This window comes from Ciconia boyciana, chromosome 2, assembly GCF_034638445.1.
Source record: "Ciconia boyciana chromosome 2, ASM3463844v1, whole genome shotgun sequence".
Taxonomy (NCBI): domain Eukaryota; kingdom Metazoa; phylum Chordata; class Aves; order Ciconiiformes; family Ciconiidae; genus Ciconia; species Ciconia boyciana.
Window position 1 is genome coordinate 58,501,440 of NC_132935.1, and position 23,055 is coordinate 58,524,494.

Consider the following 23,055-nt stretch of genomic DNA (forward strand, 5'->3'; position numbering starts at 1 on the left):
ACTTTGTGCAAAGGCCGTTAGGTCGGTTAAGGCGTTCAGCCGCATCATTTCCCTCCTAGGCATAGCAACGCACGCTCCACGCGTGGCTGTATGTAAACAAACCACGGCCGTCGGCGTGTTTAAAGCAAACCCCCAACGTCAGTAATCCGGAGAGGTTTATTTGTTAAAAGCCGGGCGATCAGTTCCTGGTAATACAGAGCTGCTTTTTCAGGCTGCGCCTTTCCAGCGCCAACGGACGCCGCGCAGCGCATCGAGGTCCCGCAGGCGCCTGGGTCCGCCCGCCGTGCTGCCCGCTGCAAGCTGCCCGGCGGTGGGCCTTGCCGTGGCGGGCCCGAGCAGCGCGGAGCGCGCGAGCTAACGGCGACGGGTCACAACCCGCCGGTGTCGGTGTCGCTGTCACTGTCGCTGTCGCTGTCGGTGCGGCTGTGCGCCCTGCGCCTGCGCGTTGCCCCTTCTCAGCAGGCGCGGGAAGGAGGTGCCGTCGCGGGGGAGGCGTGGGCGGGGTAAAGCGGTGACGGAGGCGCGTGACGCAGGGGGCGGCTGGGTACGTCCAGTGCCGGCAGGCGGAGCTCCGCCTCCCGTGGCTGCTCGCGCTTGCCGGCCGGCCGGAGCGTGGCCGTCAGGCGCCGCCGAGCTCGGGCTGCCGCCGCCCGCCCGCCTTCCCCCGCCGGCCTTGACGAGAGACCGAGGGCGGCCATGAAGATCTGGAGCTCGGAGCACGTGTTCGGGTGAGGGGCTGGGCGAGGAGGGCTGAGGGGCGGCGAGGCCACCGCGGGCGGCGGCCGTTGAACGGCGGCGCCGCTCCTTCTACCGGCCGCGCGGGCGTCCCGCCTCTCCGGCGCCTTGCAGGGCCCGGCCGGGGAAGCCGGGCCCTGCCGGGGTGAGGGCGGAAATAGGAAATGCCGCGGGCGCGGCGGGAGGAGGGAGGCTGACAGCGGCGGTGGCTCCTGACCGGTTATGCCGGCACGAAGGCTCGCGCGGCAGCCGTCGGGGGGAGGGGGGGCACCGGCTTCTGTTGGCGTTAAGTCCTCCGGTGAGGGGGAGTGGGCTGGGGACGGTCCCCGGCGGTGCGTCAGCCCTCCCCCGCCGCCCATCCTTCATCGCCTTGAGGTTTTTCCTGGGTGGTCGGAGCCCCTGTGAGGGTTTCTCCCACCTCCTGCCGCTTGCGGCGGGAAATACCATTCCAACAGGGCGGTGGTAGAGCTGGCCCGACAGCGTAATTGCTTGATAAAGATGTGGGCATTAAAGGAAAAATAACTTTCACAGCCATCCAAAAAAAAGAAATATCCCAAACTACTGACGTACTTGATGATATACTCCAAGAGGTATGGATAGGGTGACTGTATTTTGCCTTAGCCGTCAGATACTCTCAGAGATGCCTAGCAGACAGCCATTAAGTGACAGCTGAGAAAGTTTTCTTACCGTCAGTCCTTTTCTGCATTAAACGTGTTTTGAACATGGTTCTGGTCATCCAATTCCATTTTTGTATAACGAGGGAACAATAGGCAAAAGTATCAACAGCTATGTAACACTTGCTCGAGCTATACCGGGGAGCTGACATGGAGAACACAACAGTTCCAGTGCAGCTCTTAAAATGCCACCGATAACTCATCTGCTACCGGTCTCTTAAAAATCTCGAAACTTGAAGGGCACCAGGGCTGATAGTTCTTAAAATATTTACAAAATATCCAGATGTGCAGTTTTAAACTTCTTTAATTACATTAACACAACTGAATTCATTACGCTGACATAGGTGTTAGGTGTTCAACTTGAACATTAGTCTGGTATAAGTACACAATAGCTTCTAATATGAAATGACAGGCAGAGGCTAGTAAAGGCTGCTTGTATAAGGCATAACTTCTGAGTTTGAGACTAATATCTTTCACCTGGGAGGCACAAACTCGATTTTTATTTGGCATTTTCTCATCAAGATCTGTATTGAAATGCCCCCATCTTGTGGTGTAATGTGTGTGGGTGTAGATAGTTCAGCTCAGGGGTTAATAAAATATTGTGGTGCCTTATCAGATCTCTGACTCTTAAAATCCCTCAAGGACACTTAACAGAAATGTGACCTTTTCAGTTTGTGTATCTCATTTGATTATGATGTATAGTCACTGAAGATAAGGAATGGTCCTCCAGCTCTCCTTCTGATGTAGGAATTGAAGGCTCTATTTTTTCTGCTTGCAGGAAAAAAGCTGAAAGACCTTTTATTACTCTTCTTGTTGGAAAAAGAACTTATTTTTCCAAGCTTCTGTTTGTTCTGGTGGTGGTGTACTGTTAATGCCCTTCTGTACCAGTCTATTTTAAGACTAAAAGTAGTGTTCTTAAAAATCAAATCCATTTAGGACCCTAAGTGCAACTCTTATGTACAAGTTGGCACCCCTAAGCTGCCTTAAGTTAGATATCAATAGTTGAATTTTTAAAGGTACCTTTAAAGGTTATAAACCTTTCATTCCAAATCTATCGGTTATTCTGAATATAGAAATCATCGCTTAGGGACAGAATTTCTGTATTGGATCAAGTCCATGATTTATCTAGCCTCCTGTATTTCAGAACAAGATACATGAAGTCCCACAACAAAAATGGTGTGGACAACCTGGCCTCCAGTGGTGGGGCTGCTCTGATCCCAGGAGTTTGAGACTATCAAAACTTGTTTCATAAAAACAGTTCTGTATTGAGAAGAGCATCCATAAATGTAATTCATGCTAACAAGCTGCTGGAAGCAGTAGTATAGGTGCAGGCTTAAGGCAGTGAGCTGATATGGTTTCTGAAAATCCGTTTCTTTATTTTGAACTTCCTGATTTTTTTTAAGTTAAATTAAATTTCACTTTGCTTTTTTGCTATAGGAAGAAACAGAAGCTAATGATTTCTTCTTTAGTTTATTTGGTGTGCTTAGAATTATAGAAGAATTTATGTTGGAGTGGACTTCTGGAGGTCATCTCGTCCAGCTTTCCTCTCAAAGCAGGGCTAACTTAAATGTTAGGTCAGGTTGCTTTTCTGGTTGAGTTCTGAAATGAATTGAGATTCAACAGTCTCTGTGGACAGCTACCCTGTCATTGTGGGGGTTTTTGCACAGCTAATTAGAATGTCACTTGTAGTAGTTTGTGACTGTTGCCCCTTGCCCTCATTTCTGTTAGTCTGGGGTTAATAATTCCTTTCTTCACTCTGTAGAAAGGAGTATTTTTTTTCCTGTTTGTGTGTCAATACTTTCTTATTGCCTTTCCAAGCATTGCTGTATTTTGAAGGGACTTTTGGGAGCTATGAATTTGTACAGCATGTGCCATATTCCGCAGGCTAGATCCCTGATTTAGTGTTGTCTGAATACTTGCAATTAGATACACAATAGTTACAATTATTGTCTGTTCTTTTTACAGACACCCCTGGGATACAGTGATAAAAGCTGCTATGAGGAAGTACCCCAACCCAATGAATCCGTGTGTGGTAGGAGTAGATGTCCTCGACAGAAGCCTGGATAACCAGGGGAGGTTGCATAGTCACCGTCTTCTCAGCACAGAGTGGGGATTGCCAAGTATTGTAAAAGCGGTACGCTTTTACAGTCTTAATGGTTTGTTAAGGGTGTGATGCACTTTTATCTCATAATCTGAATCGGAGCTGAATTCAAAGTAAAAGCTTAATTTATAGGAAATATCATCCACAAATATCACATAAGCTGTAATTAGCATACTTTGTAGTGAGAATACGTTGTAGGCTTTAATATGCCTATAGTGTGTGTATATCTATACATGCTTTCCAGACTGGTCTGTGTCATGCTATATGACTGATACAACCTACTGGGATGTAGTCTTGCCACTGATCACGGTGTTCTGGTATCCATGAATTTCTTTGTATTTATTTGGGGTCACTAAGAATTTGACATGTATGCATTTCAGTTTGGTTTGGTTTTTTTTTTTAATTTTAGTACTTTTAAAATTTTTTTATTTCTTCACTTTCAGATTTTAGGAACAAGTAGAACTCTGACTTACATTGAGGAACATTCTGTGGTAGATCCAGTGGAAAAAAAGATGGAGCTTTGCTCAACTAATGTGAGTGGTAGCTTAAGAAGTTTCTGGTAATTAGTTCTGGAGATTAGATGTTTTGCTCTTAACATGTAGGTTAGAAATGTGTTTGCATCTTTCATCAGGAGGCGGCAATTTCCACATCTTAGTTGGCAGCTTAGTTGGCTCTTTTTTTTCCTTCCTTCTTCTCCCACAAATAGGAAACTTTAAATACTTTGGGATCAAACATTTGTGATTCTGTTTTTAATGTAAGATTATTTCTCAGAATGGATGTAAAGTAGTCTAACTTCTAGATGAATAACTTGTTCTACATTACACTGCCATTTACAACAAAAGTTTTAATTTTAAATGCTTTTTTTCACAAAATGTAAATGAAGTATTATGCTATATTTTGGTATCCTGGGAACTTGTAACTATCAGATTTAAAGTGGAGTTGTCTGTAGGAGAGCCTTGTCTCTGTACAAGAGGCATTGTCTTTCCTGAGTATTAATTTTCTGTACACTCCAAATAGTGTTGTGGTGGTCTTGGTCTTGAAGAGCCTCCCTGAATTGCATGCCATAAATCAGATAAGACTCAACATTCAGAAAAAACAAATGGAAAGTTGTTCATGCTTTGTACTGTGAATAGGAACTTAGATTGATCTAATTAGATATAGGATAGGAGAAGATGCCATCACCCTTTATAGGTCTTTTTATCGACTGTGTTCTGGGTTTTATATTCTGTGTACACTGCTTTGTCTCTGACATTAAATTGAGTGCTCTACTATTGAGTAGTGCTGTTGATAACAGAAAAATGAAAGGCGGGAAGTGAGGATTTCAGCTCTTTTTTCTTTTTAAGATTACTCTCACAAACTTGGTGTCTGTTGATGAGAGACTGGTTTACACGCCTCATCCTGAAAACCCTGAAAAGTAAGTAAGGACATTTGTGTGCTTCTTTGTGTAGAGGAGACATTATGTTAGTCCAATTCAGTTTAGGTATTAACTTTTCTTTATTCTCTTACAGAACTGTGCTGACTCAGGAAGCAATTATTACTGTTAAAGGCATTAGCTTGAGCAGTTATCTGGAAAGCTTAATGGCAAACACAATATCTTCTAATGCCAGAAAGGTACATCTTTATTCTGTTTTCTCCCTCTCTCCCCCCACCCCTACCTTTCTTTTTGTTGAAATAGTAATTGTCAATCACATGTGCTGAATACTATATTTAATTTCTCTAAACTTTGTGCACTGAGTTTCAGCTGACTTTTTTGTAGGACCTCAGCAAGTAGAATATAATTTCCCGAAGTATGAAAAGGTTTCACTACTAAATCTTTGTTTTTCAACTAGAATTGCACATCAGAACAAAATTCTGTGTGTATGCTACAGTTACACATAGCATGCACGTAGTATTGGGTTTTGTTTATTTTTTTTCCAAAGCACCTTTTTAAACACTAACCTCCTATTTCCAGGAGTTAGTGCTAGTAGTGAATATAACTTCCTTTTCAGCCTTTATAATTTGGATTTAGCAGTTAATGTTAGCGTATTTTCTGTGCTGCTTTGTCAGTTGTTCCAGTTCCTAGCCATTACTGAGCTGTCTCCTTGCCTTTGGCTGAAAGTAAGGTAATGTAAGCAGAGGCATAGTCTTTTGAAGAGAGGAAACTATGCTGGCTTTTGTAGGTAACACTACACCGACTCCTCTGTCTCGTGCTTGCTTTTTCTACTTGGCTTGCAGCCATGGAGCTGTACTTCAGCACAGGCAGAGCTATGGGAGTGCTTATTCTTGGGCACGTTGTCCTATCCTTCTTAGGGGAAGGTGGGAAAGAAATGGGGTTGCTAGAGAAGCGTAGGCATCACTGCCTAACAGCAGGATGAGTGCACCTGAAATTCGAGGTTGTACTCTGCATTGCTGGAGAGGTTCAGCAGTGCAGTGGGAATCTGGCCCAAGTAACTCCTACTATGCTAGAGAGCCTGTGCTTTGGCCTGCTCTTTGTCCTTGTGAGAGATGTTGCTTGACGAAGGCAGTGTAAGCCAACTTGATAGGAGGTATTGACCAACCAGATCAGAGAGGAGAAAGCCTCCTTTTCCTCCCTTCTGTGTGCTTCTCCAAAAATGAGAGGAAAACAGGTCAAAGTGATGGGTAGTCAAGAGTGATGGGTAATTTCTAGACACTGGATAGTAACTTTAACTAGCTGAGTGCTCTCTGTGATTGAAAGTCATAAATGGAATGTATTTCAGATAAATTACTATTCTATTCTGATCCAGTTTCCATTTAGAACTCCGTGTGGGGCATATATTCTTGAATGAGAAGTCCAAACCCTGGCTCACAACCAAGCTTCAGGCTGACTCGGAGGTAGCAAAGCACTAGCTAGTTGGAATGGCCAAATCAACTAGGCACACTTAAAAGTGCTGGCTGAATTCCTCTTGTGGCATCTGTCACATTTGCATGTCTCTATGAACTCAGAGAAGGAGTGTAAATATTTATTGATACCTATTCAGGTGCTGCCTGTGTGAGAGCTTGATTTCTTTTAAAGATTGTTCTTCTGCTCTGCCATTTTCAAGGAACACACTGGCTCAAAAGCTTCTTGCAAATCAAAAAGACCTTCTTGCTCTGTGTGTTTCACTGAAGAGTCTCTTTAGAGATTTTGAACGTGGCAGGAATTTGTACTTGCTGTTACCAGCCCTTTCTTTGCTGGCTGGTTACCTACTCTGCTCTTCTCGCATGCTTGTGCTGTGCCTCTGTGCTCTTAGCACTCCTCTTAAACTTCATGAAAGTTGCTGAAAAATGTTTTGTTGTTCTGAAGAAATAGGAATTATTGAGATTTTGCTCTGAGGTAGAGGTGGCAGGTGACACATTATTATTTTTAATGACAGTGGAAAAATCATTTGCCATATGTTGTAAATCTTTTTTGTGTTACTCCAGGGGTGGGATGCTATTGAGTGGATAATTCAAAATTCTGAAAGCGCTCTAAGCTAGCAGTTCTCCACATCTACAGTTTGTACTAACTAGTGGTAACGCCAGCATTCTTCTTCTTGGTACAGCATTTCAGCTTCCTAGCAAATATGTGCATGGATTGTTGTCATGTGAATTTCATAAATTAACCTGCATGTATGTTTTATATACATTGCATACAGGAATGGCAAACATGTTCATTACACTGCAGTTGTAGAGAGTGAGTGTAGGTCAGATCTAGACTGGATCAATTAACCCATGCTTATGCCACTGGACAACCAACTTGCTGCAGCCATGTCTTGTGCCACACATGATTGCTTGTGGTTTGAAAGTGGAACGATGACTGCAGATAGCTAGGCAAGTGAATGAGTCACTCTACCAAGTGTTTGATCTGGTCCTGGTTTCTGTGATTTCAGTATGTAAAACTGGTACCTGAAGAAATTAATAAATTGGTTAATGACTGGAATTGGCATTATAAAAATGAAACAGAATTGTACTCTTAGGATATAAAATTGATTTCTTGAAACAGATTGCCTAACAGGGGTAATCTTGTGCATAGTGAAATTGTATTTGCTTTTCTTATGCCTGAGGAATATTGTTGCCCTTCTGTGAGCTTCTGTGGAAATCTGTACAAAGCTTGAAGCTGTCAGAATGTCAGACTGTCCGTGTTTTTCATTGGTCTTGTAGTTATATTCGTTTCACTACATGACGTGTCCCTTAAGTGATGTGACTATGAAAAAATCTGACTTCAAGGTTGAGAGAACTGAATGTACTTGCCTCTCTGATACCTCTGTGCAGATTGTTTTGCTTCCATTAGTCAGTGTAGCCTGTCTCTGTCATTCCTGTATTGGCTTATGCTTCAACTAATAAGATTCCTTAAAAAAAGAAAAAATGCCATTATGCTGCTTCTCCTAGTTAAGAATGTAGGGGTTTTTTACACTGCTTACTTCGAGATCAGTGTATGCCATGAGTGTTTGCTTTTATGTTCTCATTCCACTAAGCTTTTATGGCTGTTTTTCCAGAAAATGTCAACTACAAAGGCTCAGCATTTATCAGTCACTTAAGCTCTTCCAACAAATCTTCATGTGCAGCGTTTGGTCTGCCAAACACGTCATACTGCTAACATATGCAATAAATATAATGATATAATATGCATGCTTGGTTATGAATGTGCTTGCTTAATGACTTACTACAGAATTTGTTGTACAGTATGAAACTTTATAGACCAATCCTCTGTCAGATTTTTTTTTTTGGTAAGTGGGTAGTTCTACAGTACTTGGAGGCTTTGCATCTGGTTAAGATTTTGTAGCTTAATTTCCTGTGCACAATATTCCTGAAATCTTCCTTGCCAATATCACGAGTTTATTCTTAGCTGCAAAGTACAGCATATAGTGTATCTAGGTCTAAGGAAATGTGCAGACCTATGTAGTCTCAAAAGCTGAAGGAAATATATTGGTGCTCCAGTTGAATGTCATGGATTTTTTTTCTTTATTTTATCAGCAAATATGTCAACTAAAACACTATGACCTGGTTGTTTCATAGGCAGGGCCTGAGAAGAATCTCAGTATTTTTCTGCTGAGCATTTTCTACATCAAAGGTGTTTGACTCTCTGACAAATCTTCTTTGTGCAATTAGACAAATATAACATCTTGGCTGTTGCTGTCTTACTCAGTTCTCCGTGCCTTGTGTCACCTAAGAGAGGACATTTTAACCTGACTTTTAAATATCCAAATGCGTGCTTACTGAAAGATGATTCCCCCTCTCTCCCCCCGCTTTGTTCCTTACAGAGCACTCTACTTGGCTAATTCATGGCTAGTTACAACTTGTTGCTATGCAGTAGTCTCCTCCTGTCTGGGTGCTTTTATCCATGGTTTGCTGGTGTTCCCAGGTCTTGCACAGGATGTAGAGACGGTGGAAGTTATCACCTGCTGAAGCATGGTCAATTTGGTGCTCAAATGGAAGGAACTCAGAAGTTAAATCATATTCTTCTACAGACTTTTTTCAGCAACCCATACTTGAACTGGACAATTTAAATAATGTTTTCTTGATTATTGTCAGTATCTTTTAAAGGCATATCTTGAACTAAGTTAATGTAAAGTTACTAGTTCTTGAGGTAATTCTGGATAGGGCTGAATCTCCCTTTCTGAGCTCTGGCCAAGAGTTGAACACTTCGTTGTGGTATGTGGATAATTTTTCTCAGGTTAAGGACTGCCTGCCAGTGCAGACACAGCAATTAGTGTTTATTCTGTGAGTCCCTGTAATACAAAAAACCTGAAGAGAAACAGCATCAGCCCTTCACTGAACTTTGTGAGGGTCTTGAGATAAATATGCTCTTATTCATAGTAAAACTTTATTTCTTTTATTAGGTTACACTTTGCAGCCTGGAACTGGGCTTTTAATATTACCCCAGAGTAATGTTTCTAGCCTCCAAAAAAATTCTTCAAGAGTATGTGTGGGTTTTGGTTTTTGGTTTTTTTTGGTTGGTTGGTTGGTTTGGGTTGGGTTTTTTTTGTTTTCAAAGCTGTTTATGCAGATTCTTGTTCGTGCTTAGTGGTTTATAAAGGACAACAGCAGGTTCTGGACACTTTAAGATGGTTTTGTTCACTTTATCACCTATAATGCATGCAACAAAAATAGTGTATCAGAGTTCAGAACAACTCTGTGCGTGTGTGGAGAGCTGTTCCCTCCCTTTCCCTGAGTCTCTGCAGAGGGCTTGAACACTGACACTGGCTCTCCTGAAGACTTAGGACTTTTTGGGCTCAGACCCTTTACCTCCAGAACTCCTCTAGACTTGGCCAGAGCCATGTGCCTCCCAGTTACTGCTCTGCACTGTTTGTTCTTCTTACTCTTAGTAGGGTAATAGAGGTGAATGTCTCTTGGCTTCTCTTTAAGTGAAAAAAGGCCAGGTGTTTTCCTGGTCTGATCCCATCTGCATGTTTTGGCAAAAGCTGTCATTCTGAGATGGTGGAGCTCTAAAATCTTGCACTTTTGTTTAGTTAAAGTGCTTCTCTTTATTTTCTCGGCTTCATTGTGCAGCTGGCTGTGTGCTCATCTTGTGGTCATTGGGGTGCAGCTGCTACAGGGTCTTCTTAAGGTAAAAGGTTTTTGACATGCTTATTTTGCTGCATTCCCCAGCTTGGCTAGCTTTGAGGCGCTCCCATTCTGAGAACTGAACAGAGAAACACCGTACCTTAATATAAAATGTGTGGCTATAGGCTGTCAATTAGTCTGTTTTATATGCTGAAAAGTTGCTGTGCATGAATATAGAATTCAGTGTGAGTCCATCTCTGAACTCTGGCTAGATATCAAATCAATTAGTTGCTACTTCGAAGAGCACTTGGAAGACTATGTTTCTTTGTCCTGGATCTTCCCAAAAACTGTCCGTATAACTTGGTTAATGAATTTGTGAACAGTATCTAGGCTTGGCCATAAATCTGCTGATATTCTTTGGGTGGTGGGAGCAGCAAACAGTAAAAACAGCAATACTCTTACATAAGGGAACTTAACTGCTGAATTAGGCTTTTTGCCTAGGTGCGCTACTGGGAGCTCGCACCAATATTGCATTTACTTCTTGCTTATGGGTTAAGCAAATGCCTTTGCAGTGAAGTATCCATAAGAAGATGCTAAGAAATTATCAATATAATCTGGTATCAAACTATGCAAGGCATGAAATTAATTTTAAAACAAGTCTCATGTCTGACAGAGGAAAAACTATAGAAACATGAGCAGTGGTGGTGTATCTGTTCTGATCGTAAATTCCAGTATTTTCCTGGCAGGGTCGGGATGCCCTGGAGTGGGTGATCAGCAAACTAAACGCAGAATTGGAGGAGCTGAAGTCAACACGTGAGGGCATGAAACCAGCCATGGCAGCAGCGTCGACAGAAAAATAAAACCAAAAATACCAAGTAACTGACAGAAAAGTTTTATTCTGCGGACTGCTTTGTAGATCTCCCTTGCAAGGCTGATCTGCAGAGGTTTTATATATTTATAAGAATATTGGATCAGCAGAAAAGTAACCTCATCTGTCATCTCCACAGCAGCTCCTGTTGCGTACTGAAGATTAAATTGACCTCCTGCAGATGCTCTTTTCATTTAAACAATTTATTTTTAACACTGGAAACAAAACATTTAGCGCATTTAAAGCTGCCTAAATGTGCCTTTTATAACAAAGATAGAGAGTATGTTATATTGACACCATCTCGGTTTTTTGTTCTCAAACTTGAAAAGAATGCATGTGTGGTATTAAGGGTTTTCCATGTGAGCATTTGTTCTGTGAAGGGCTGATAGGTACTAGAGCACTGAATTTTGTCTGTTCTGTCATCTGATAGTGTCTTATGACCATTTAAAGGGAACTACAAGAGTCAGAATGTGATACTGTAGAAATAGATACCTATCTAGAGGATCATCCCGAAAAGCTAAAACTTGTGTGGCACTAACTTTTCTTATGTTGTTTAAATGTGCTGCCTGAACATGACACATAGATACTTTACCTCTTAGATGTTTGTATTCAAACAAAGATAAAGTTTCTATTGATGTTAATAGCCTAAAACAGATTTTTGGTGGGGAGAAGGGTATAATTTATTTTCATATTTATTAACTTGCCCTGGTTCCTCCCCTCCCTATGTGGAGAGGAGTAGTACTTCCTGGAAGGTGCTGGAAAATACTTCTCTTATGTATCTCTAAAGAAGGGTACCTGTAGGCTACTTGAATGAAGAGACTGTGCTGTTCCACTGGTCCTTGCTCTTCACATCATGTCTTAACTGAAGGAGAGACTGATGCAATAACCAGAAGAGTTGAAATGAGAAATAAGCAGGAAGTTTGAAATCCAAATGGTAAGGTTTCATGAACATGTACTTTTCATGCCCTGAATGGAGAACGCAAGAGTACAAGAAAAACAAATGGACTCTCCTTTTTGAGTGCTTTCTACTAACTATTGACTGCCAGCGTAACTGAATTTTTCAACACTTTTCCACATTGGTACAAAATGGTTTTAGGATAATTTTAAATGCTTCTCATTATCTGGAAAAATACTCCAGTATCTGCAGAAATTGCTTCCTATAAAACGTGCATAAATCCATATTGGTAGCAGTCCTAGCCTTGCCTGACGTTCACAGAATTTTCATATTTGGTCCAGGTGTAGTATATGTTTCTTAGACAGCCCTCTGTTAGGGCATTTTAACTTACTTTTTGCTGTGCACACAAAGTGAAATAAATGTTGCAAGGTTGTTTACTTGTTCAAGTGGCAAGCATGTGTTTAGGAAGCTGTTAAAGAGCATGAGTAACTTCTCAAAAAGTAAGTAAAAAAGAGTAAAATGTTGGTCACTGTTTTGATCTGGTAATTTTAAAGTGTCTAGCTTAAAGGAAATTTCAGCGTTCGTATTCTGGTTAGTTTGAAAGTGAACATTAATTTGGGTGTAACTATAGTCTCACTAAATTACATGATCCTAATGAATAAACTTAATTTTAAAATATATCTATAAATCAAAAGCAATTAAATGAGTTGCTAATATTTACATTGCTCTTTTTATATGGACCTAAAGCCTTTCTTATTTTGGAACAGAAACTTAGAGCTTAAAGGCTGACAGCAGCTCCTTTCTGGAAGATATGCTGGATAGCTTTGGTGCAGGTCAGTTGTGCTTCTCAGAGGAGTGATGCCAATTCCTGGATAAAGAATGCAGAAGATGTTCTAGCTCCTGGTGGCGTTCTGCTAGGAAGGGGAGTGCAGCTGTGGCAGAGCTCTGCAAACGAAAGCAAAAGATGAGTAAGTGTGCGTGTGCGTGGAAACCTGTGCTACAGCATTTCCCTACATGCTCACTGGAGATGATGAAAACGTAACTGTCAGGGGGGTAGGAAAGTCTTTGGAGAGGTTCATGTATTGCTTTGGTGTGGAAGAAGAGTTGTCTAAAGCTGCTTCTTGCATCAAGTTTGAAATAATTGCTTAGCGTTGTCTTAAAGCCGACTGACTTGTGTATAGCACCGTCCAGCACTAGGTGGTGTCCCAGAAAAGTCACCTATATATTCTGTCTAGGGCCAAACTCCTCTGCCACACCTTAGGGACAGTAGCAGTTATGCATCAGTTTTCTGGATTACTTTCTTTGCACTTTGTTTCCGTCTTCCAGAAACAAATCCTTATCTGCTTGTGTTGCAGCATCTCCTTTCTCTTTCATTCCCCACTGGTTTTGGGCTGCTTCCTCTCCACGTTTCATGCTCCTTGGGAACTATAGGGCTAGATGCTTGGTTTTCCAGTCTGCTGCTCCACTTGCCATGGATCAGCACCATGCCTGCTTGTGCTCAGTCCTCTTCCGCTTTTCTCTAGGCTAAATGGGAGTGGGGAAGCTTTGGGTAGGAAAAAGACTGATTTCTTCCAGAGGCCAGTTCTGTCACTCAGCTGCCTCTCTCCGCTGCCGGACAGTGCTGGTGCTTCTCACCTTGTCTTTGGGGTAGGTGACACTCCTGCACCTCTGGGCTTACTGATCTTCTGTGGTTGCTCATTTTGCCAGTGTGTACAAAGGACCTTGCAGGCAGTGGTCATGCTGGGACCAAGCAGGCTCCAGTATTTAGCAGGTGAAGTGATTCTTAATTTCCCGTAAGCTTTCCTGGACACTTTCACTCTTCTGCTTTCTGCCCATCTAGTTTGCATACAGGTCCCACCCTTCTTCTCCCTTGACCATGTGACTCTTCTCTATGGGATTTGATGGGATCTGTAGCTGTGTGTTCAGCCCTGCTATGCATAACACTGTTCCTGAAGCACTCCATTTCCCACTCCACTTCTGTCACTGTTATAGTCTGAGTTGACCCTTGGGGCAAAAAAATCTCTACCTTTGGAATTGCTTATCTTGGTCCTTCCCTAGGGAAACTCCCCCATCCTTTCTTTATTTACTAGAAATGGCTAAAAAAATATTTCTGAAGTCAGTTTTACGTCATGTGCATTGACTGAGGTGTCTGTCAAAGACAGCAAGCTGCATGTGAGGGAAAGTGCTGGGGGGTGGTGCAGCTTTTTGGATTGGTGCAGAAACAGCTGAGTATGTAGGAGGAAAAAAAATAAAAAGCAGAAATGGTGTCAACACTGATTAACTTGGAAGGATCCTGAAGTGCTGGGGACCAAGCAGAAGAAAGCTCAGCACTTGTAACCATGCTGATTAATGGGTAGCAAGTGCCATTTTGAATAAGAATTCTGCACTTTGAGAGTTGAAAATAGAATTAGAGTTTTGTGTGTTGGAGGAGGGAGGTTCTTCACTGCTGTTGTTCAAGCCGCTGAGGCTTGCAGTTCAGTGTTTCTCAGCCATTAGGTTGCAATTTGTGGGAAAGGGAGTGGTGGAGGTGTGCGTGCAGGGAGGTGGTTTGGTTTTAAGAATTTAGTGCCAGCATATCACGTCTCTGGGTTGGTTAGAAGTGTGGCTGCTCCCCCTGCCCAGTAACTACAGCTGCGTCGCACACGCCTGCTGTGGAAGGATGAAGCTGGGGATAGCTGGTTCCTGACTGTGGGGGAAATGGTGAGGGAAGATGGCAGCGGTGGTTCCCAGAGCTTGGCAAACTGGGCGTGTCAGCTCTTGGCCCTGAAGGCTTTTAAGATGTTGAAGATACCAAACTTGAGGTAAATTCCTGTTTCTGGTTGATGTCTATTTTTTGTGCTAGTGCAGACAGGCTCATGTTAGCAGCAAAAGCATTAACTTAAACAGTCAAGTGGTCTTGTGTGTCATTGGTTTTGTGTAAGACTATCCTTTTTTCTTTTTTTTTTCCTGATGTGCCCTTGTGCCAGTGTGAGTCTTCCATGCCCTGCCATACTTCTTACTTCTTTTCCCCCAGCAGGTCAGCAGGCACGATGGGGGAAGGGTCATATTTGTTGGGAAAGCGGGCAATCCTAGCGTAAGGTGCAGTATTGACAGACTTGCTTAATGCAAGTAAAGGCACTGACCTGCAGCACTTGGCATCTATCAGGAATTGATGTACAGCACATATCAGGCATTGATGTATGTGACGATGTAACAAAGTAGCACTGAATAAGATGACCAGTGACATTACTTGATGTGACGGTTTTCATTTAAATCTTCAGGTGGAGCAGTGGGTAACACCTTTCCTCTTCTTGCATCTTCCTAGATTGTAAGCTGTGAAGGGCAGGACTCTGTAAAGTGTCTGTGTACACTATGGTGCTATCTTAAATAAATGACATCCTCACTTTGAAAAACCACTTCTGGGTGTAACTGCTGTAATATCAAATGGGCTGGTGGCCTTCAGAGAAGGCTGCAGCAAAACTACACGTGTGAGTCTGTGGAGTCTGTGGAGGCTCCGTGGAGCTCACTGTAAGCCACACATCGTACTGGTCAGAAGCTCTGCAGGGGTCCTCTGTGCTTGAACCGGTAACTCCATTTGGGTCTGGCAGCTGCTTTGTTTTGCAGTAAAACAGGAAAGAGTAATCTAAAACAATTAGCCTTGACTTGTAGGTAAGACCTTATTTATCTAATAAACTATCTTCTTACCCTACCAACAGTACTTGCCACCGGTCAGAATCATGCCAGTTATGGGCTAGCCTTTTAACTGCAGCTCCAGGAAGCAGGTCATGCTTTCGCTATGATTTTGTTCAATGAAAAGGCATTTTTGTGCAGCACGAGTCCTGTCCTCTGAATTTTTCCATGGCTGAAGTGACTGAGGTATGATTCTCATTATACTGGAAGGCACCTGCAAGTAAAATCATCAGTAAGGACTCCTAATTTGGGGCCCTGCTGGTACAATATTTCCCCTTCTTACTCTTCTACAGTTGTGTTTCTAACCTAGTTAAAATCGGCAGCAGCTAAGATTCAGGGCTCTACCTGACCAAACAAATGTGGCACATGCCCTTACCAGCTGTGCTGTGTAAGAAATGATGCTTGCTGTCTTTACAGTTAGCTCAAGAAAGCAAGAGCAATGCAATGTCATTTTAAAGAACTTTTTATTAGTAACGCATAAACAAGAAATTGCATTTCAGTACCACATAACATTAAAACAAGCAGAAGACAATTCTATTGCCTTTCTCTGTTAGAGCTGATGCCCCGGGTGTACCTGAAGCTGCACAGACGGTACATGCGCAGTGACAGCACAGAAGCAGGAGAAGTTCGAAGGGGAAGGATTTGTGCTTTGGGCTTGTTAATGTCCAAAAAGTGCATCTCCTGTTTGGGATTTTCTTCTTTTCCTTTATTAAAGGAGGGGGTTGGGGAGGGGGAACCAGCTTTAACAGAAATACAGCTCAAACACACTCCTCATTATATCTTCGTTTTGCTTTCTAAAATTCACAGGTAACGTAACCACCAGCCCCTTCAATAGACACATGTCCATCTTAAATGTCTAAGCAGAAGCTGGGCCTTGGCCTCTACCTGTCCTGTAAGCTGGGCCATGAGAATGCAGCCTCTCTGCATACGCGTCAACTTAGCTGGTGTTTATTTCTGCCAAACTTTGGAAGCCAACCTCCTGCCGAAGTTGCATCAACTCATGCTGGTGTCCTTTCATTCTAGATTTAGCAGCCCCTGAAATCCAGTTTAACAATCCCACACTGCAGCGTTTGGCCTACAGCCCATCCTGCAAAAGCTAAGGCATTGCTGGCTCCCTGTTTAGCACTGACACGACTCTGGTTAGAGAAATGCAGGGAGGACCCGTGGCTTAACGTAAACGCTACAGCTGCATGGGAGGCACCAAGAATGTATTTTTTCATGCTGGATGCTCACCTTTTTGCACTCGCAGGGTTCTTTTCTTTTAATTAAATGGGTTAATAATCAAATGGGTCTTTTCCAGCTATGAGTGTACATTAAGTAGGCTGACACCTCGAAAGACTACCTGCTTAAAAATGTATCTATCTCTTTATTAGCTCTAGAAAGGCCTGTTCCACATGGCTTCCTCTAGAACTGTTCTACAAAAACCGTCTTGATGACCTTTGCAGACTGCAGCAGCTTCTGTTCTTTGAGGACACAGAGCGCAGGCCACCTGCGTCTCTGACATCAGGTCAGCCAGGCACTGCCACTGCAAAACAGCCCCACCAGAGAAGAAACTGGAAAGTGACTGAATTACAGTTTAGTGCAAATAAACAAGCAAAGGTGCTGCCACATAACATTTGCTGTGTCCATTTGATAACTATTTAGCTCCATCTCCTGATCCTGCCCTATGACATTCGTTGAGTGCGGACTGCCATGGTAAAATTCATTCACAAATCTTTGCTTGTCAAAGTGTTGTAAAGTTTCAACTATCTGGAATTCAGTGCACCTGGAAGTGGTGCTCATTGCTTTCAGGTACCAAAAGCTGATGGAGAACTTGCCGTGCAGGATCCTATCAATCAGCTCTGACACTGAGCACTCATCTCTTTATCAGCACCTCTCAAAATTCTTGAAGCAGTTGTAACCACTTTGGAGTCCCTGGTTTTGTGGATGGGGAGCCTGGGGCACGGAGAGGCTCACCGCTTGCGCCCGGTAAACTGAGCAACAAGAGCAGCTCTGGGATTTCTCACTGTCAAGCCGAGAACGCAGCGAGGGCCATGGGCTCCCTCTGCTCTGGGCTGCTGGAGCTTGTGGGTGCCGCTCAGCGCCTACCCCTCGTACACGGTAGCTGGCACCAGCTCTCCCAGCAGGACGGGACTGCGGCGCTGGACTCGATCGAGCTGCCATGAGGACAATGCTCATGAACTTACGCTTACGTGTCAGGAGACGGGTTCTGTGTCTCTGTGTATCAGATCAGACTGAGCTAAGGTCCCTCTCTGGTTGTTTTCTACCAGGAAGTTTTGGTGAAGAGTAACTGCAGGTACCCAAAAAATGTGAAACACAGTAGTAAAAATCAGACAGAAACAACAAAACAGATCTTTATAGCTGGAATCAATATTCATAAACATTCTCAGATTGGCCCTAAGATACACACATACAAAAGAGGAAATAAACCAGAGCAGCTCCAAGTTATCAACATGGAAATACTATAAAATTTTATGGTAACATTAACATAATCCATATGCCGTAGCACCAGAGCATACAGTTGCAGCACCTTTCCCTCATGCCTGTGTGCTGTCACTTTAACAGGTGAGACTGAGCTCATAAGAGATATTCCTAAAAGATGTACAGAGCTGCAGGATGAGATAAACCGTGAAGGTAGCGACCAGGAGTCTAAAGTTGGAGCTTTTAAATTAGTTTTAACCTATACAGCATGCAGCCAGTAACTAACCATGGAAGCTGATGCTGAACTTGCCTGGGGAAAAAGGGGAGCTTGAAAGAGAAGAGAGAACAACATAACAGTTGTGACAAAAATGCTCTCTCTGCTTCTGGTTTAAAAACTAAACCCAGTCATTCAAAAACCTCTCCAGAAGACTGCCAGCATTTATTTCTCTCCCAAAGATGAGGGATGGAGATTTCCCAAAGCCTGTACTACCTGCAGGACAAGCGCACCTCAGCTACAGTCAGTGTTGGAAGTAGCGACACGTTGGTAACGGAAGGATTGTCTCGAAATGATGACTAGGTGCTGATCACATCTGGGGTTACACAAGCAGTTTTATTGCTATTCTGAGAGTACTTCGACATGTTTCCATCCCTTTGTGCAGCCCAGCCAGCGTTCAGCTGTTATTCAATCATTTTCATTAACAGTTCTTTGCCAAAAGAAACATCTGACTGATCTTACAAAACTACAAAAGCATGAAAAAGGAGAGAGACAGAACCTTTAAATCAGCTTCCACATGAATAATTAACACAGACAAGGGCTATAATGGAAAGGCATTTTATTTTCGCCAGGTAACACCCCTCCCTGTATAAAGGAAGTAATGGGGAAAGGGAAAAAAACAACAAACCCCCAAAGCACTACTGTCACCGTGAGCATGTGAAAGGTCAGGTTTGAGAGCTGCAGCAAAGGCCTGCTCGCTGCCTCCATCGCCGCCGTGAGGCAGAGCTGGTTTTGAATTCTCCACAACCAGGTTCACATACAAACCAACAAGACCGATGCTGCCAGTGGCGTTTTTAACTCCTTGGGTCTCCTATGATATATTTAAACAGACCTTGGGCATATTAATAAAGCTAAAAAAAATCAGAAGATTTTAAAAATTCATGGAAGGGAGCTCACTGTGCTAGTCCCGCATTCTTTTCAGCAGTGGTGCACTCTAAAATGCCTACGGAGTGCAAAATATATTAGGGGGCTGAAAGCGTTAACTCTAATAAAGATAATAGCCAACACACATATAAATAAGACTCATTTCCTTTTTAAAACATCATGGGAAAGTCAATTCCCCTTGCATGATTGATGGAGACTTCCTAAATATTAATAAATATATTACACATATTTACAAGATTCTGATTTCTTCCTCTGACGCTAATGTGAAGTTCAGACCGTAAACAGGACATGCTGGGCAGCACCGCGGGGTGTGCAGGCAAATGGCTGCAGTGGATTGGGATGCTAGCGCAAGCAGCGAGATGGAAAGCTAAAAATAGCCCACTCCGCAGAGATCCAGGCAACAGAGCTCCTTCAGGCTTTGCGTGACAAACCAACCCACTGCTTTTTCTTTTGTGGAATGAAATGCCAGGATAATGCGGAGCAATTGTGGCAGAGGGGAAGGGATGGGAGGGAAGGGGAGAGGCAGCCCTCCCGCACCACGTTTTCTGCAGCCTGCCACAGTGTGTCAGCAGCTGGGAGGGTTTTTTTCCCGGGAAAAAGGGAGGTTATCCAGGCCCTGCCCCACGGCAGCTCTGCGTGAGCAACATGAAGCAGTTTGTAGAACACCGCGTTGCTGTTCGGTGCTTGCGTCCTGCCCAGCGCAGCAGAGCCCGGCCCGAGCCAAGGGCTGCTGGGCATCCCGGGAGGCAAAGGCCGGATCGCGAAGGTCTGCTGCTTCCCCAGAGCCACCCCAGACACTGCCAAGGTGGAGGGGGGCACAGGCGTGCCGTGAGGGACTCATTTCGCTTTGCACACTCAGGATTTACTTAGTCCTTGAACCTGCCTGCTCTGCAACATCCTAAATCCCTCTCAAAGAGGAAAATAAACATGCTGGATACCCTGCACCTCAGTGGCTTGAGGGTGCCAGGGAAGAGGACTGCGAGCAGAGGATTGAGCGATTGTAACGTGTGGCTGCGGCACTTCCAGGAGAAAATGAGAACCACAACAGGGGAGATGCGAAGTGAGATATCATGCATTTCTTTCAGTCTAGTTTTCCTGATGCACTGTGCAGCAAACACACGGCCTGGTTTTGGCACAGAAACAAGAAAAAGTGCTGATGTGACTGAGATCAGGCGACCCTTCCAGCAACAGCAGACCTACCAAATCAGCCGGTCTGTGCTGCTCACCTCCGGCACTCCTACATCCTTATCCCACGCCAGTACTCCAGGTGCTTTAACATGCAAGACCCTTTTCCAGAGGTACCCCGAGGAGAGGGCCATGACAGCTGACCTTACACAGGACAGCTAAGAGGGAGAGCTAGCCTTGAGCCCTGCTTTTCCTGTTCACATTGGTTCAGAAAAAATTAAAAACATTATTTCAATAAGCTCTGCCTATGCAAAAATTTTCATTTTCCAAGGGGGCGTTTAAAGAAAAATAAGGATGGATGAGTCCCTGGGAAGGTTTAAGGAGACTTTTGCATGTGCTTTTCAAATCAACTTAAAACATATGATATGAGTGGCTGCTCCAAAGGCTGCAATGTAACATGCAAATACACTTTGAAGGGGAAGCCTTGTTCCCCTGGGCAGCAGGAGGCAGCCTGCAGTGGGACTGGAGCCCAGCTACCGCATGGGAGCCAACCACCCCTGGTGCCCCGCGGCCTTGGCACCGTGCCTTACCAGGGCTGGCGGGGCAGTCTGCCTTCTCTTGGGCTTTTCAATGCATGAGATTTGGACAGGAGAATCTGTTTTGATTAATACATCTTTAAAATCATGTTACAGAAATCCAGTCCCAGCTACTTTGGAGCAGTTCTGAGGTATCTCTCATTAATCCGAAGTATAGAAATGTTAATAAATAGATCTGAAACTTTTCTGCTATGTCATTCTACAATACACTGCTATATAGATATTAAATATGCCTCAGGGTAGTAAAAAATTTATGAAAAAGTTACAGTAGTTGATTTTCAAGTATTAATAACTTGGCTATGTTAGCTTGTTTTTAAATACCAAAATGATCTGGCCCCAAACTATTGACTGAACTCTGGCTATGCCTGAATTTAAAAAAAAGTCTTTTGAATATAAAAAAAAGTGCAAAAAAGCATGAGATGTCAGTTAACGTTGTAACATTGTTGGAACTTCTAAACAACCAGTCTAGCACTCTTTCATGAGTGGATTAAACAGGGAAGAAGAATGAAAAAAGGTAAAAGAAAAAAAGAGAGAGATTGCTCCCAATCTGAGACAGCACTGTCCCAAATTTCAGCAGGACACGAATTTTTACAGCCAAGTTATAAACCCCAGAAAAAATGGGGTTATCAGTGGATACGCTGTCAGACATAACTATAGCAGTATTTGTGTGCTCCATTATAATACAAATGTACACCTTACCCACCGTTTTCTCTGAGTAACCATGAGAACAACTTTACAGGTATTCACTTAAAAGTAGAAGCCTCCCTTATTTCCCATCCTCCCCATAAACTGTACAACTCTGTCTACTACTAAAATTCACTGCTTCTAGTAGTCATCATCATACATTCAAGATAGAAAGTAAACTACTAAAACCTGCTCAGGAGACACTGAGAAGTACACTAAGGCTTAAAAAGTACAGCAGCTCAGGGGAATGGCCAACCACATGGGCGAAGGGCTTCGTCGTGTATTTTGCCCTAGGACACAGACATCGTCAAGTCCCGTGCTGAACCCTGATCTCAGAGCAACCAAAACAGTTCAAAGAAAGATGGTTTTGACCACAGTCGCTCACACCCGGTGTCTGGTGTGCGATACGACCCTCTGCTGTTTCAACTGGAACGTGAGCATTACTAGGGTGGTAATGCCAATATGACTTACTGTGTGCTGCTGTGCTAACACTGACACTTTGTTAGATTTGGTTCTCCATTAAATGTACGTTTTCAGCTCATCTCCTGAAAAATGATTCAAAGCATGGTTAAAAAAAAGATTGAAAGCAAGAAAAGGCTTTCTAGTTTCAACACACACATACAAAAGAGGCAACAATTTCAAACTATTGATTTTCTTCTTCTAGTGTGAGCAGCTGACCCGTTGCGTATCATTCTGCACAGATCTAAACATAGCGTTCTGCGTCTCTGGGAACCATTGGAGTAGGAAATCCTGTGATCTAATGCAAATTCAAGCCAGTCAAGTGAAACGAAGCAACAGAATGATAATCCAGTTTCAGTGACCTTGCTCATGGATGATGACCTCATGAAGACAAAAGCAAAGAAAAAGGCACAAGGCTCAGATCTCATTGATAGTCCTTTCAGAGGGGCAGTATTCAGAGGTTCCCGGTGATGACATGTAGAAGGACTGCGTTTTCCTTTTTAACCTGGCTCGCTTGTTGGCCAGAGATAGGCTGCGCCGGCTTGAACTGATGATTTCTGAAATAAACTTCTTGCAGTCCACGCACACCTCCATCGTGCTCCAGTCCTCCATTAATTCTTTGGGAAACTCTTCATGTGACCTATCCACAGATTTGGACCTTGAGGTCAACCTGAAAGGCAAAAGAGCAGGACCTGTCACATTATTTAGCAGCATGGCAGCGGGCCCCAAGAGACGCCTTCAGGAAACAGCACATCAGAACGGTCTTGATTCAAATCTTCCTTTCTCCTGCTCCAAAAATGACACCAGGAGACCAAACACTGGAGAGGACAGCTTCTGCCTGGTTCAGCAAGATTGCAGGGTCGCTAACTGAGGACATGTGTACCATTTACCTTGACAAAAACAACCTTCCTAATAACTATAAACAGATGATATGTTTGGCTAATTTGACACAGCATCATAGCACTAGTGATTTATGCAGAGGGTTTATACTGTAGATCCCCTCAAAAAGAAGCACTTCTTTTATGTTTAATTTCTCGGATTAACTTTGACAACCATCTGTGTGTAAGATATAAAACCAGTAGATAACTTCATAATGTCAAAGTGAAAAAAAAGGTGAAAATAAGAATTAGAAAAATTAGGAAAGAAAAAGATAAATCTGTGCAAGACATCACTGAATTCCCATTCAGTGAGTGATTCTAGACTGTGA

At 43.3% G+C, this 23,055-nt stretch overlaps 2 protein-coding genes across 5 annotated transcripts in view; one reads left to right on the top strand and one right to left on the bottom strand.

Annotated features, from left to right (window-relative positions):
* The first annotated feature begins 530 nt into the window (after positions 1 to 530).
* Positions 531 to 16,927, top strand: PRELID3A (PRELI domain containing 3A). Of its 4 annotated transcripts, none has more exons than XM_072852781.1 (6): positions 531 to 728; positions 3,375 to 3,543; positions 3,954 to 4,043; positions 4,854 to 4,924; positions 5,019 to 5,121; positions 14,996 to 15,130. In XM_072852781.1, the coding sequence occupies exons 1-6, from the start codon at positions 697 to 699 to the stop codon at positions 15,044 to 15,046; spliced, it is 516 nt and encodes a 171-aa protein (XP_072708882.1). In that variant the 5' UTR covers positions 531 to 696; the 3' UTR covers positions 15,047 to 15,130. The 4 variants fall into 4 exon arrangements, with proteins under 4 accessions (XP_072708882.1, XP_072708881.1, XP_072708883.1 ...); XM_072852780.1 differs by lacking the exon at positions 14,996 to 15,130 and adding an exon at positions 9,979 to 10,353; XM_072852782.1 differs by lacking the exon at positions 14,996 to 15,130 and adding an exon at positions 16,778 to 16,927 and having other exon boundaries at positions 533 to 728.
* Positions 16,928 to 17,783: 856 nt separating this feature from the next.
* Positions 17,784 to 23,055, bottom strand: part of SPIRE1 (spire type actin nucleation factor 1) — a 133,638-nt gene continuing 128,366 nt past the window's right edge. Inside the window, exon 16 of the mRNA XM_072852778.1 lies at positions 17,784 to 22,518. Within this exon, the coding sequence (XP_072708879.1) occupies positions 22,266 to 22,518 (253 nt within the window). The 3' untranslated portion in view covers positions 17,784 to 22,265. The remainder of the gene's footprint in view (positions 22,519 to 23,055) is intronic.

Excerpts from the sequence above, each read along its gene's own strand:
- PRELID3A (XM_072852783.1), top strand. The coding sequence starts at position 697 with ATGAAGATCTGGAGCTCGGAGCACGTGTTCGG. Across the intron at positions 4,044-4,853 it reads TGGAGCTTTGCTCAACTAAT|ATTACTCTCACAAACTTGGT; the intron begins GTGAGTGGTAGC and ends TTTCTTTTTAAG. Across the intron at positions 5,122-10,718 it reads TATCTTCTAATGCCAGAAAG|GGTCGGGATGCCCTGGAGTG; the intron begins GTACATCTTTAT and ends TTTTCCTGGCAG.